Source organism: Sardina pilchardus, chromosome 3, assembly GCF_963854185.1.
Source record: "Sardina pilchardus chromosome 3, fSarPil1.1, whole genome shotgun sequence".
Lineage (NCBI taxonomy): Eukaryota > Metazoa > Chordata > Actinopteri > Clupeiformes > Clupeidae > Sardina > Sardina pilchardus.
This window is the reverse complement of record NC_084996.1, coordinates 4,328,231-4,341,617: the sequence shown is the minus strand read 5'-3', so window position 1 is coordinate 4,341,617 and position 13,387 is coordinate 4,328,231. Positions and strand designations below refer to the sequence as shown.

Genomic DNA, 13,387 nt, shown 5'->3' with positions numbered 1-13,387 from the left:
TCTCTCTCTCACACACACACACACACACACACACACACACACACACACACACACACCATGCTGTACTTACGCTGGCCCATTTCAAGTGTGCATTATAAAACCACTGCAGACACCCCTGAGCACATTTAATTTCACTCTCTCTGTTCAGTGGAAATCAAATTGCTTTATTGGTGTGATAAAAAGGGCTCTTGTATTGCCTAAGCGTTCATAAGGAAAAGCAGAATGCAGAAAAGGGGAAATCCATATGAAAACATCTCTCTCTCTCTCTCTCTCTCCCTCTCTCTCTTTCTCTGTGTGTTGTGTGTGTGTGTGTGCGTGTGTGTGTGTGTATGAACAGTTTGTTCTTGCTGTAATCAGGCATGTGTGATGGATTTTCTATGGCTATGAAATCCACCTATAAAGCTGGCCCTGTGTGAATGAGGGGCAGGCAGTTGAGGAGAGTGGAGAGGTGAAAAGGCCTGTCTGTTTCCGCTTGTGTACATTTTTTTACCTACTTATTATTCATACCTAAAATAAAACGCTAATTTCTTCAAACTCTGGCAATCTCTCCGGGGTTTCCGAAAGTGACTGAAATATCTTGCTCAGGGTCATGTGACTGAGGCATCTCCGACAGGCTTGGCGTCTGAGTGTAGCTTTTTTTGAGGTGACAGACTTGGTGTCCAAGTGTAGCTTTTTTACTGTATGTGTAGCACTCAGATGTTACAATGAAAGCGCCATTAAATCTGCGCTGTGGTAAGCCCCTGCTGCCGACCCCTGACCACAGAGTGTTGCATGGCTATGTTACCTTAGCTGACCTGACTTGCAGACGAGCGTAGGGACACCCTGTTTTTATTTTTGTTTTGTTTTCGTTTAGTTAGGGACACAATTTTATCTATGACAATATAGAATGGAGCTGTAAAGAATGTTACACTCGGAAATAAAACGAAATATTTACATAACAATAGTACATTTTAATATATCTTACTTTGTATAAGCACTGACAAGGCTTATTAGTGTTCGCCTTTCAGACTCTTTCAAAGCCGTCGTGGTCTCTCTCATCTATTGCGAGACACCTGCAGTTGCAGTAGCCTGGTTCTCTCCAGTCCTGAGCCTTACCACATGTGTGGCGTGAGTGTGGGCATTCAGGCAAGGAGGCTAAAGCCTTTTACACGTCTCCCAAATCAACAGCGCTGTAGTTTCAGGTCACTGGTGCAGTACAGTAACCTGCGTTGTGAAAAGGTGTAAGGCATAAGCTGGCACTGGATATGAACCTGTGGCCTCCAGTAAAGAGGCTAAAACTCATGTGGCCTAGTATGTAGAGTATGTATGTATGTATTGTATGTGTGTGTGTGTGTGTGTGTGTGCGTGTGTGCGTGTGTGCGTGTGTGCGTGTGTGCGCGTGTGTGCTGGTTTGTGTGAGTGTGTGCCTGCGGGTTTGTGTGAGTGTACGTGAGTGACATGAGCGCGGGGATGTGTGTGTGGAGACATGAGTATGACCTTACATTCCAAAGAGATGTCATAGTGTTCTGTAGTGGCATGTAAGCCTGTTACGCTGTCTGTGATCTGTTTGGTGTTGGGCCTGATCAAATGCTTCATGGTACACTTAACTGCTCACACAGGATGTGTGCCTTCATACCATGCTAGCCTTAGATTCTCAAACGCTTCGTCATGTAATGCTAGTTATGAGGTTATGACGTGTGCAGTGTGAATAGGATCGATTTACTGTACTGTAAGTAGATGGTATGTATTCAAAGGAACTATTATTAGTCTTCACCCTTGTAAATGGGTCTTTGCTGTGCCAGTGTGTGTGTGTGTGTGTGTGTGTGTGTGTGTGTGTGTGTTAAATATCATCAGGCTTACACAGAGATCACTCTAAGTCGGCTTAAAGACTTAAATTATTTAGAACATAAATATGTTTTGAACTTCCTCTCCATCTTTCTCTCAGTTGAGGTCAGGTGAAGGTGTATGTGTTAGATTATTACAGGGCCATGTTGAATACGGTTAAACTGTTTCTTAATTAGGCTATAGCAACACACACACACCCACACCCACAGACAAACACACACGCACACACGCGCACGCACACACACACACACACACACACACACACACACACACACACACACACACACACACACACACACACACACTTAACTTAATGCACACAAGGTATTTGTTCCAGTATTGTACTGCTCAGGTGTTCAGTTGCCCTGTTCTTAGATGCTCTCTTCATGCATGGAATTGTGGTTGTGATTCCACTGCCTAAGAACTAGAATTCTATTACTTAGTCATTTCTGTTAATGTGTGGGGTGGGGTTATTACGGCACTTGTCTCCCAAATCCCACCCTGTAAAGACAAGATAGTGAAACTGGTTCTCTTTCTATGACTTCAAAGGCTATTTATTCCATTTGGTTGGTAATTAATTGTTGTCTCACATCTGGTTTGATGGCAAATGACCTGTTTTAAGGCGTGCCTTCTTTGGTCTTTGAACCCACCTCCAATTGGAAAGTACCGGAGATCATAAATAGGATTAGCGATAGGAGTCACTGATAGGATTATCACAGATCGGATGTCTTCAAGGTGCAATGTGTGAAGTCACACTGACGTTAACCCAGTAGAAAACCTGCAGCTCTCTCTCTCTCTCTGTGCACGCCAGTGAACCCGGATTTACTACCCATTTCTCACACACATTAGCAACTTACAATCTCGGGATCCACCTCGCCGTGAACTACTAAGGCTACAGGCATATGGCAATGGCAGGCTGCCTACCCATTTAAAATGAGGCTGCGAGTGCGTCCAAGGCTGTATTTATAGGTGATTTCCACAACCAGGCCTATTCTGGCAAAGTGAGGTTGCCTTTGTTTTCCCTTGAAAATTCTGGCCAACGTTCAAAGTTCAGTCTGAATCGGTTGCCTGCCGTCTGATAGCTCTTACCACCTGCCGTGCTGCTGGCGATCTCGACGGTCAAAGGATGATGTCATCCTGTGAATAACCGGGTGGGGGAGTGCCCGCGCACTCCAGGCGGAGTTTTAAGATAGTTTCAGGAACGACTCCAGTTTTAAAACAAGTTTGGGAGGTTTAGGAGCGGCACCGGTGTGTTGAGCAAAAATTCCCCGGACACACATTCAGCTGGATTAGCCTAGAAGAGATTTCCACGACTGACCAGATGAGACTCACGACGCGGAAAGTCACGCAGGATAATGCATTGGGAGAAGGTCCTTCGCTTAAAGAATGGGAAGGTGAGAGCAATCAGTCAGCGCGCTCGTTTCTTCTCAGTCAGTGAGCATTTTTATTGTTGTTTCAGTTTTGCGCTCCGTGTTCATTCTACCATCGGATGGGGTAAGGGTAGCCTAACTGTCAAACGTTGCGCCAACATCAACATGTGGTGATTAAATGGTATTTGGTTTGTCCGCGGTTTCTACTTGAGTTGGAAATGGGTTTAGTCGCGCATACACATGTTGACGGGCTGACACTCGCGTTACTCATCACATTCTTGTTGATATTTCTACATCAGGATTACGCATACTACAGTTATAGTATATTTTTTTGCAAGCATATAATGTGACTAATTTCCTGCACAGCTCATCCTACGGGAGTTTGTTGACGATGATTGGAGTGAAACCTGAGAATGTGTGTCATAGCCACCCAAATGAAATCAGGTCATTCTGGAGTCAAAATGTCCTCGACTCTCAACCTATTTACCATTGGACTCTTTTCTTGCCCCCCAAAACATATCAGATAGTTTCTTTTTACTCTAAATATCCTATTTTATGATTTATTCTTGTGCAGCAGTAGTGCACCAGTGGTTATTGGTAGTAGTGGGTGGCTATACAGGTGTTCAGTAACACAGTAGACATTTTAAGTTGTGTTTACAGTCATTTCACAAATCATTACATGTCTGTGTGTGGTCACAATCTAGCCTACATGCATGGCTAACAGTTTAACTAAGTCCTGCGGATCCATTAGGCACAAACCTGATTTTGAACTATTTAGGAAACCGTCTCTGATGGACACACTGACCCTCTTTGTCCTAGTTCCAGTTAAAAGCATGCTTCTTCGTGTGTGTGTGTGTGTGTGTGTGTGTGTGACTGTATGCGTGTGAAACTGTACATTTGTGTGTGTGTGTGTGTGTGTGTGTGTGGGCACCGTTGGGGTAGGTTATATTATAGGTTGCTGATTGGCTACATCAGCTGACATGAATTTCTAACCACAGACTGCAGAAGAACTCTTGCTTCATCATGGCTCGACCGAAAAGCGAGAATGATCTGTTACGCAACTCCCTTTCTGCATGTTCTCTTTTCTTATGTATTTTGCCATCTGTTCCCCTCACCCTTCCTCCATCTCTTCACCACGGGTTCTCATCGCATCCTTTTCCCCCACCTCTCTCTCTCTCTCTCTCTTCCTTTCTCAGATCGAGAGGTTGGAGGGAGGCGTCCAGGCGGCCCTTGCGGGCGCGGGCGATATTTCCGATGAGCCCCTGGACCCCCAGCGCACGCGGCAGGTCATCGCGCAGCTGCAGCAGAAGATCCTGAAGCTGACCGAGCAGCTGCGCATCGAGCAGACGGCGCGCGACGAGAATGTCGCCGAGTACCTCAAGCTGGCCAACAACACCAGCGACAAGCAGCAGAGCGTGCGCATCAAGCAGGTGAGACCACTACCTCCGACGCCAGAGCTGAAGACCGCATAACAGGATGGGCGGTGGTGTGGTGGTGTGCGATGAGCAGAGGTCCAAAACAAGTGCTGTGCTGTTGAATCTTGCATTATTGTGTGTGTGTGTGTGTGTGTGTGTGTGTGTGTGTGTGTGTGTGTGTGTGTGTGTGTGTGTGTGTGTGGGAAGTTTGTTGCAAGCTGTAACATGGAGGAAGATAGAAGCCTGCACGTGTGTGTACGTCTTCAGGTCGTGTCCTTCAGGTTGTGTTAAACAGTGACTCGTGAGCAAGTTAGATGAGACACACTGATATCACTTTACACACCTCAAAGTGGAACACACTAGCTGAAGACAACAAACACAACAGGATGGGCGGTGGTGGTGTGGTAGTGTGCAACGAGCAGATGTCCAAAACATCAACAAGTGCTGTGGAATCTTCAAAATGCCCCTCTGCTCACGCCAATCTACTTTTAAGACTATTTACTGGTCTTTCCTTCCCAACACGAATCTAGTCTATACACTGACGAAGGCCTCAAGGCCCAAAAGTTTGTTAATTACCCCTGTTGCTAGTGGAAATAAATCAGCAAGAAAGAAAACTTTTTGGAGTCCTTTTTGGACCAATCTTTTATTTTTATGCCATACAGTCAACAAATTGACCACACCTCTGGTCATTATCTGTCATTATCTATGTATAGAATGACTAGTGCTGAGCTATTATTAATATGCCTTTTTGATTCTCACAAATTTTTTGTGCTTGCTTTGGGTCGTGCTTAAGCCACTCAGACCTCACACAGGGTTCATGTGATGTGACGAGATGTGTTTGTTTTTTTTGTGTGGTGCGCCCCCCGCAGGTGTTCGAGAAGAAGAACCAGAAGTCTGCGGGCAGCATCGCCCAGCTGCAGCGCAAGCTGGAGCACTACCACCGGCGGCTGCGCGAGGCCGAGGGTGGCGCCGGGGCGGGCGCGGGGGCGGGCACGGGGCGCCAGGGCAAGGCGGTGCTGCGCGACATGCAGCAGGGCCTGCGCGACGTGGGCGCCCGCGTCTCCGAGTTCAGCGAGGGCGTGGTGGACAGCGTGCGCGGCGGCCTCACCAGCATCCAGCAGGTCACCCACCAGGCGGCGTCCAAGCCGCGCGAGATCGCCTCGCTCCTGCTGGCCTCGCGCCACCGCTCCGGCAGCGCCGACAACCTCCACCAGCTCCGCGACGGCCAGGACGTCGACACCAACGGCGACGAGAGCGTGCTGAGCGGCGGCGGCGGCAGCGGAGGGCGCCTGCAGGCCAGCCCCAAGTTCGGCAGCGAGGAGGACTGCTCGAGCGGCACCTCGGGCTCCGCGGGGGCCAACAGCACCACCGGGGGGGCCCCGGGCGGCCCCCCGAGCTCCAAGGGCAACACGCTGGAGCGGGGCCAGCACAGCGGCCTGGACATGCTGCTCCAGGAGGTGCAGGAGCTCAGGGAGGCCCAGGGCAGGATGGAGGAGGCCCTGGACGGACTGAAGAGCCACTACACGCGAGACTACACGCTCATCTTGCAGGGCATACAGGAGGAGAGGTTCAGGTACGCACTGGCAAACACACACAGCACATGAGCACACACACACACACACACACACACACACACACACACACACACCCATACCCATATTACATGCCTCGAGATGACAGATTTAAGTCCTTAGATAGATATAGTCCTTGAAAACAAACATTGCATGCCTAATATGTCAGCAGTGACGCAGAAGGAAAGATGGCATATGCCTGCAAGCACACACACTCGCAGACACACACACACACGCACACTGGGCTGGATCAAATGTGGCCATATCAGCATTTTTCTGCCTAAAATGGCCTCTAAGCTCTTGTTTTTCCAGCTAAAAATAAATGTTCAAGCCCCAGTGAGCACAGACTGAACTTGGTGCACATCTTTGCGCACGAGGACTTCCAGTGTGGTGTCCTAAAAGCAAATTTGACTATGAACTCCTTGTGGAATGTTAAGCTTATAAATAAGCATGCATTATTGTGTGTGTGTGTGTGTGTGTGTGTACAGTTTGTGTGTGGGAAGTTTGTTGCAAGCTGTAACATGGAGGAAGATAGAAGCCTGCACGTGTGTGTACAGTATGTCGGGGTATGTGTGTGTGTGTGTGTGTGAATGTGTGTGTGTGTGGGGGGGGGGGGGGGGAGTTTGTTGCAAGCTGTAACATGGAGGAAGATAGAAGCCTGTACGTGTGTGTACGTCTGGGTTGTGTCCTTCAGGTTGTGTTAAACAGTGACTCGTGAGCAAGTTAGATGAGACACACTGATATCACTTTACACACCTCAAAGTGGAACACACTAGCTGACCCTCACTCCAACTGACTATAGTCCCTTTCCCACATAACTTCTAGAAGTTACCCGGAGATATTTACCCGGGTAGAGGCACGACACGGACGTTTCCCACATGAGCTTTATGTCCGAGTGAGATACGGGTAATTGTGTTCACACTAGACCCGAGTAGGAGCCGCGAGGGGTGGGGCAATGTCAACACTTGCAGGGCAAGGGAGATGACGCTAAATAAATGCGTTGTTGTGCTGTGTTGCCTGGATGATCCGAACTTACATCAGATCCAAAACATCATGAAACAACAGAAGTAGTTAGCTCGCTAGTCAGCGGGAGCTAGCATAGAGGAAAAAATAGCTAACGCCAGGACCACAGTAAACAAAGCTCTACTTCAACCCTCTCTGGTATAAACATCCAACACAACAAATGAATAGAAAATAATGACACACCTGGAAAATATATAAACAGCACACAGAGGTCTGAGGCTCCTTCCCAACTCCTACAAAAAGCAACAACGCTGAATAACAGCGACGTTAACTATATATATGTCTTCTGGCCTTCTAACTTTCAACACACACACACACACACACACACACACACACACACACACACACACACACACACTCTTTTCTCTCCTCTGTTACTTTCATACTTCAACAACCTTGTAATGTAATTTGATGTTGAGGAATCTCTGATGACTATCTCTCCAGGAAATATCCTCATATTACTGGCTTGGTGTATGTATCTGATTGTTTGTTTGTGTGTGTGTGTGTGTGTGTGTGTGTTTATAGGTGTGAACGACTGGAGGAGCAGTTGAATGACCTGACAGAACTCCACCAGAATGAGATCCTAAACCTGAAACAGGAGCTGTCCAGCATGGAGGAGAAGATTGCCTATCAGTCCAATGAGCGGGCCAGAGACATACAGGTACACTCACTAACAATACTGTACCTGCACAACCGTGCACACACACGACACATACACCTGCTGTGTGAAGTATGAGTTACAGGGAGGCTACACCGAGCATGTAACTGAAGTGTCCATTCACAGAGTATCTGCTGCAATCTGCTACACCTACAAAAAGGACCCAAAGCTGCCATCTTTGTCCATATAAGGAGATCCAGGTCTCTTAATATGGGCAAAGATGGTACCAGGATCTCCTTATATGGGCAAAGATGGCAGCTTTTGGGTCCTTTTGGTAGATGAATGTCAGAGGTCTGTGAGCTTCTATTACAATGACCAGACATGATAGCGGTGTATATTTTGGTGCGTGCGTGCGTGCGTGCGTGCGTGCGTGCGTGCGTGCGTGCGTGCGTGCGTGCGTGTGTGTGTGTGTAAAATGTTGACTACATGTACATGAACCCCCTGCAGCTGTTGACTGAAGGCGCTGTGGTCTCTGTGTTGTCCTGCAGGAGGCGCTGGAGGCGTGCCAGACGCGGGTCTCCAAGATGGAGCTGCAGCAGCAGCAGCAGCAGGTGGTGCAGCTGGAGGGGCTGGAGAGCGCGGCGGCCGCGCGGACCCTGCTGGGCAAGCTGATCAGCGTGCTGCTGGCGCTCATGGCCGTGCTGCTGGTGTTCGTGTCGGCCGTGGCCAACTGCGTGGTGCCGCTCATGAGGACGCGCGGCCGCTCGCTCTCCACCCTCCTCTTCCTCATCTTCCTCGCCTTCGTCTGGAGGAACTGGGACGTGATGACCGGGCAGACCCAGGCGCGCGTCCACCTGCCCAGATGATGGTCGCGCCCCCCCTTCCCTCCCCCCTGCCTGACCGGCACGTCCTAGCAGCCAGTCAGATGCCGGCGGCGGTGGTCATCTGGCGGGCACCTCAGTGGCCAGCGGTGGCCTTTTGCAATGTCGTCCACTCTTCTGTGAGGACACGGGATCTGAAGGAGATGGACCAAAACGCCTCAGACCCACCTAGCTGAGTTTTCAAATCTGTTTACACCCGAAGGAGGCAAAAAACTAGTTTTCTCCTCTGGCACATTTGCAGTGCTTCACTGCTTGTATTTTCCCTTAATTTAATGTAGATTGTACTTTTATTGTAATTATTCCTAATACGATTATTTTATTCTTTTTATGATAATTATTCAGTTCAATGTAGCATGAAGCTTCTGTCAAAAAAAAAAAAACACTTGGCTGATAGGACATTTTCTTCCTCAGTGCCTTACTGCCAGAGATTACTGTGATTGGCTGCCTTCATTGGGAGTTGTGCCTTTTCAGCCATGACTGACAGCAATAGCGGATTCCTCCCTGTCTGCACTGCCCTAAATTCGGAGATGAGAGACGAAACCTCTCTGAGGACTTTGCTTGCAGGATTGAATAGACTAATCGAGAGATGCGGTACTTGAATGAAGAGTGGCATCTGTGTGTGTGTGTGGGTGGGGGGGAGGTTGGGTGGTTCTTGGGCTTTCTCACTGTTTTCTCTAGGGATGATTCCGTTCCCTTCCAAATCTTTGATGTAAAGCAGATTTTTATCCCGAATGAAGTATTTTGAAGAATGTTCTTAATTAATATTTATAGTGATGCATATATCCAGCCAGTGGGTGTGGTGGTCAGTTGAAGAGAGTATATCTGACCCACACCAGACCAGTCTGACCGTTATAACAGACGTGGGTACGCTGAGGACACACACGTGTATGAGCCCCAGTAGCTAGGCTAGCATACATCTTCATGTTGATGGCGTGCTTTTTTTTCTGACTGAGCATGACGATGTACACTTTAATGACACGATGAATAACGTCACACTCTACATTTTTAGACTTTTGACGGCCCGCCTACTGTAATGTATCACGATAGCAAACTCGAAGCCAATCTCTGTGGATTGCTTTTGACCCCCTGACCATTGGTTTGAGTTGATGCTAGTGTGTTGACTGTGTTAGCAGAGCGCCCCCTGTCCTCTGTCTGTATGCACTGCACTTTACCAGTTGAGTCTGTGCGCTGCGCTGTCACATCACATACAGATACCTGTTCATTTTGATGGCTTTCTCTGAACGTTTATGGGAGGAATAAAAAAAGCATTCCTGACTACTTGACGTGTGTGGTATGAGAATACACTTCACATTACACACACACACAGCACATCTGTCTGTTGGGTATGTACAGTATGTTGTTCTCAGAGGTGTAAAAGTCCGGCTTCAGAAAGTAAAAGTCTTACCATGTATTGTTTCTATCTGTGTATTTAAAACGGGTGAATTCACTAATTACCTGATTGAGGAGTTGTACTTCCAGTATTAGATTCAGCTGATTTAATGCATGGTTGGGGCCAATATGTGGCAGGACTTTTACTTTATAAAGCCGGACTTTTACCATTCTGGTGGTTCCATAAATGTCAAACAACGAGCAGAGCAGGTGGACCTGGAGCTACTGTACGGTGTACTGTCTGCAGGACCCAACCTGTGGAGAACCTGCCAGCCAACCAACCTTCGACTCAAATACACCTGACCACTCAACTCTGTCTTATAGACTACCAGAGCTTGACCGTTCTTCAAGAGCATGTGAAAACAAACCAATGTATGGTTGCCTGAGAGGGAGCAACATCAAAAGTGTGTGTGTGTGTGTGTGAGAGAGAGAGAGAGAGAGAAAGAGAGAGAAAAGACTATTTGTCTTCCATCTACAATCTGCGTCGATTACAAAAGGCTGTTTTGGTGCTATGAGTAAACATAAATCATAGCACCAATTGATTTTCCTGAGATCTATTGAATTTCTAAATTAAGGTCATAGACTACACTTAAACCTGAATCCTCATCATGACGAGGTCACAGGTCACCATGCACAAGGCCTACTCTGGAATTTCTGGAATTACTGAGGAGTTCACTACAGGCAGGAAGTCCACAGATTGACAAAAAGTCTCAAAACTTATTTTTTTATATTTTTTATATATCCAGGGTATACAGACAAATGTGCGAGGCCATAGCTTATAGTGAGAAAACTATGGAGAGAGATAGGATCGTGTTATCTTACCTCCATAATGTGACTGGCATTCTGTGGTTTTAGCCAGACAGCTAAACTAATACATCACTAGTGACGTTTCATGAAGGTCGGAAGCCCATCAACCAATCTCAACCCTAATGTTGACTGATGGGTCATCCTAAAACAGGACTAACCAGCTCTCCTCAGTCACTTGTTTTCAGACTTGTATTCAACAAACATGGTAAAGCCAGGATGAAGACGTCAAAACCGACCAGAGCCCAGAGATACCTAAATACTTTCTATTAGCATGACTTTGTCATGAATATGCAATCATCCATTTGTCTTTTCAATAGCATGGAAAATTCAGTTAACAAACTTACTGCATTCCACTCTATCACCCTAAAGTCGTATAAAATGCAATGTTGGAAGACAAATAAAGACAATAAAGACTGCGTTTAGGCAGGGTGAACCCTGCCTGAATGGTGAAAATCAGACTAGACTGCTTTGCCATATTTTTTAAAATGTTAGTTTCATGTTCCATTTTCTTAGAGGCTGCAGGGAAAATATTACACAATCATCATGTGAGAACAATATGCCCACTAGATGGCAACCTTGTCCAACATGTCCCTTCTATGGCCTCACATGACCTGTAATTAAAACGAAAAGGTGCAATCGGGTTGTGGTCTAGGTGGGGGGGGAATTAAATCCTAGAGCACAGCAACTTAACGATATATTGCAAAGACAGCCTTCAGCAAACACTAACTGAAACGCTGTTGCTTGTTGCTTTAACGGCTAAGCGAGAAAGATGCCATAAATCTGTCTGAAGTTTGAAAACCAGAGGGCGTCTTGAAGGGATGCGCGGATAACCCCGTTGCCATAAACTCTTATCAGAGCGGAAACAGGTCGTGACGGGAGCGCGTTGTTTTCAGAAACAATTGAGAAGTGAAAAGCACTTTTCCAGAAATGTGCCCTTCAAACTCATAGATTGATCACGAGGGAACTAAAAGGAAATGAACAGTTTTCAGCCGTGTCCTAGAATTGGAGTACGATTTACAGTAGCCTAGTCAAACGTAAGCTATTTGGCTACTGATCTAGCCCTACAGCAGTAGCCTCCATCATCAAACGCGTCTGTCACATCTGTTAATTCACTACATGAGTCTGGTAAAACTGCTGCCTGACCTGTGAGTCAAGCTTTCTACAAAGTCTAGTCAATTGTAACCTTGCTACAGTCCGAGCCTGTTTGAGGAAAAAGTAAGTAGATGCATGACACAATTGTCAGAAATGTAATTAGGAAATTGGTCGAGTTAAGAGAAATGTTTGACCTCATCTATCCACGTAATCTGCGCGTGTTCTTTGGTATTTTACAATCGGCGTTTTGGGCGCTTAATTAGTTAACTTGAAAGGTGATTTAAGAGGCCCATGTTACTCATATCAATCACATATACCCTCACCCCAGAGTGTCTGTCATCTTCTTAGAGCGCATACATAACCCACTGACAACTGTTATCAGCTTGCACCAAGAGCCTAGGTCAAAAGTCATCTATTGTGTTTCTTTGAATTAAACAGAACAAGGCAGGATTCTACCCAGAGGTAGCCTACCTAAATAGATTAGCCTATGGATTATTAGCAAACAATCTTTCCCTAAACTTTGGTCGTTTTTAAACAAAACAATGCCATATGTTATTTCTGAACAAAATAACTGCAAACAAAACAGATCATTCAAAGCAGGTGAGTTCATCTACATTAGTCTTATAAACTTTGTAACCTGTCTTTTTGAGACATGTCGAAGTTTGACCCATTGAGTCGAAGTTTGACCCATTGAGTCAGTGAATCTTTTTTTTGCGCATCAACACTTTTTGTTAAGGGGATACCGCTCTCCATATCCAAATTAGTCTGCAAAATAAATTATCGTTCATCGTTGAGGTTCAGTGACACATATGTTGACATGAAATATTTATGAGCGCACAGAACATGCTAAACTTACTCCAAAATGGAATCTGGATACCAGAACACCGGAAAGGTTTCGTCTCGTTTCCCGCACCACCCATCTGTTAGCACTTTGACAGTACTTACCGTCTTGCTGTTTGAGTGAATGAAGCGCAAAAGCCCTCCGCTTTGCGCGTGACTAATCGCGGGAGCTGAGATGAGCCGGAGCACCAGAAGGTAGAGGTCGTGCGTTTTGTGAACCGCAATCTGTGGAACTAATGCCATTTCCAATATGATTGATCATCTGGCTATCCTTTGAGTCTGTTTTGCCTTTTAGCGCACACGAAGTGGAAGAAAACAGTGGGCAAATAAAGTAAATGACACAACACTGGAGTTCAGGCTTAAAATAACATTCAGACAATCAATTAACCAGGTCAATAATAGGCTACAGTTATCTTAAGTTATCTATCTTATCTTAAAAAAATGTTTTAAGATCAGGTTAATGTGTATGTCTCTCTTTCTTTCTTTCTTTCTCTCTCTCTCTCTCTCTCTCTCTCTCTCTGTGTGTGTGTGTGTGTGTGTGTGAGAGAGAGAGAGAGAGAGAGAGAGAGAGAGAGAG

The 13,387-nt window shown here is 46.4% G+C and overlaps 1 protein-coding gene across 6 annotated transcripts in view; it reads left to right on the top strand.

Moving 5' to 3' along the window:
- The window catches only part of tmcc1a (transmembrane and coiled-coil domain family 1a), a 27,636-nt gene extending 17,676 nt beyond the window's left edge, over positions 1-9,960 (top strand). For 5 of the 6 annotated variants that reach the window (XM_062531426.1, XM_062531430.1, XM_062531429.1 and 2 more), the window contains 4 exons: positions 4,391-4,624; positions 5,479-6,182; positions 7,729-7,864; positions 8,350-9,960. In XM_062531426.1, coding sequence (XP_062387410.1) covers positions 4,391-4,624; positions 5,479-6,182; positions 7,729-7,864; positions 8,350-8,667 — 1,392 coding nt within the window. In that variant the 3' untranslated portion in view covers positions 8,668-9,960. Of the gene's footprint in view, positions 1-2,536; positions 3,219-4,390; positions 4,625-5,478; positions 6,183-7,728; positions 7,865-8,349 lie in introns of those variants that run through there. The other variant, XM_062531431.1, reaches the window with a different exon arrangement.
- The last annotated feature ends 3,427 nt before the right edge of the window (positions 9,961-13,387 follow it).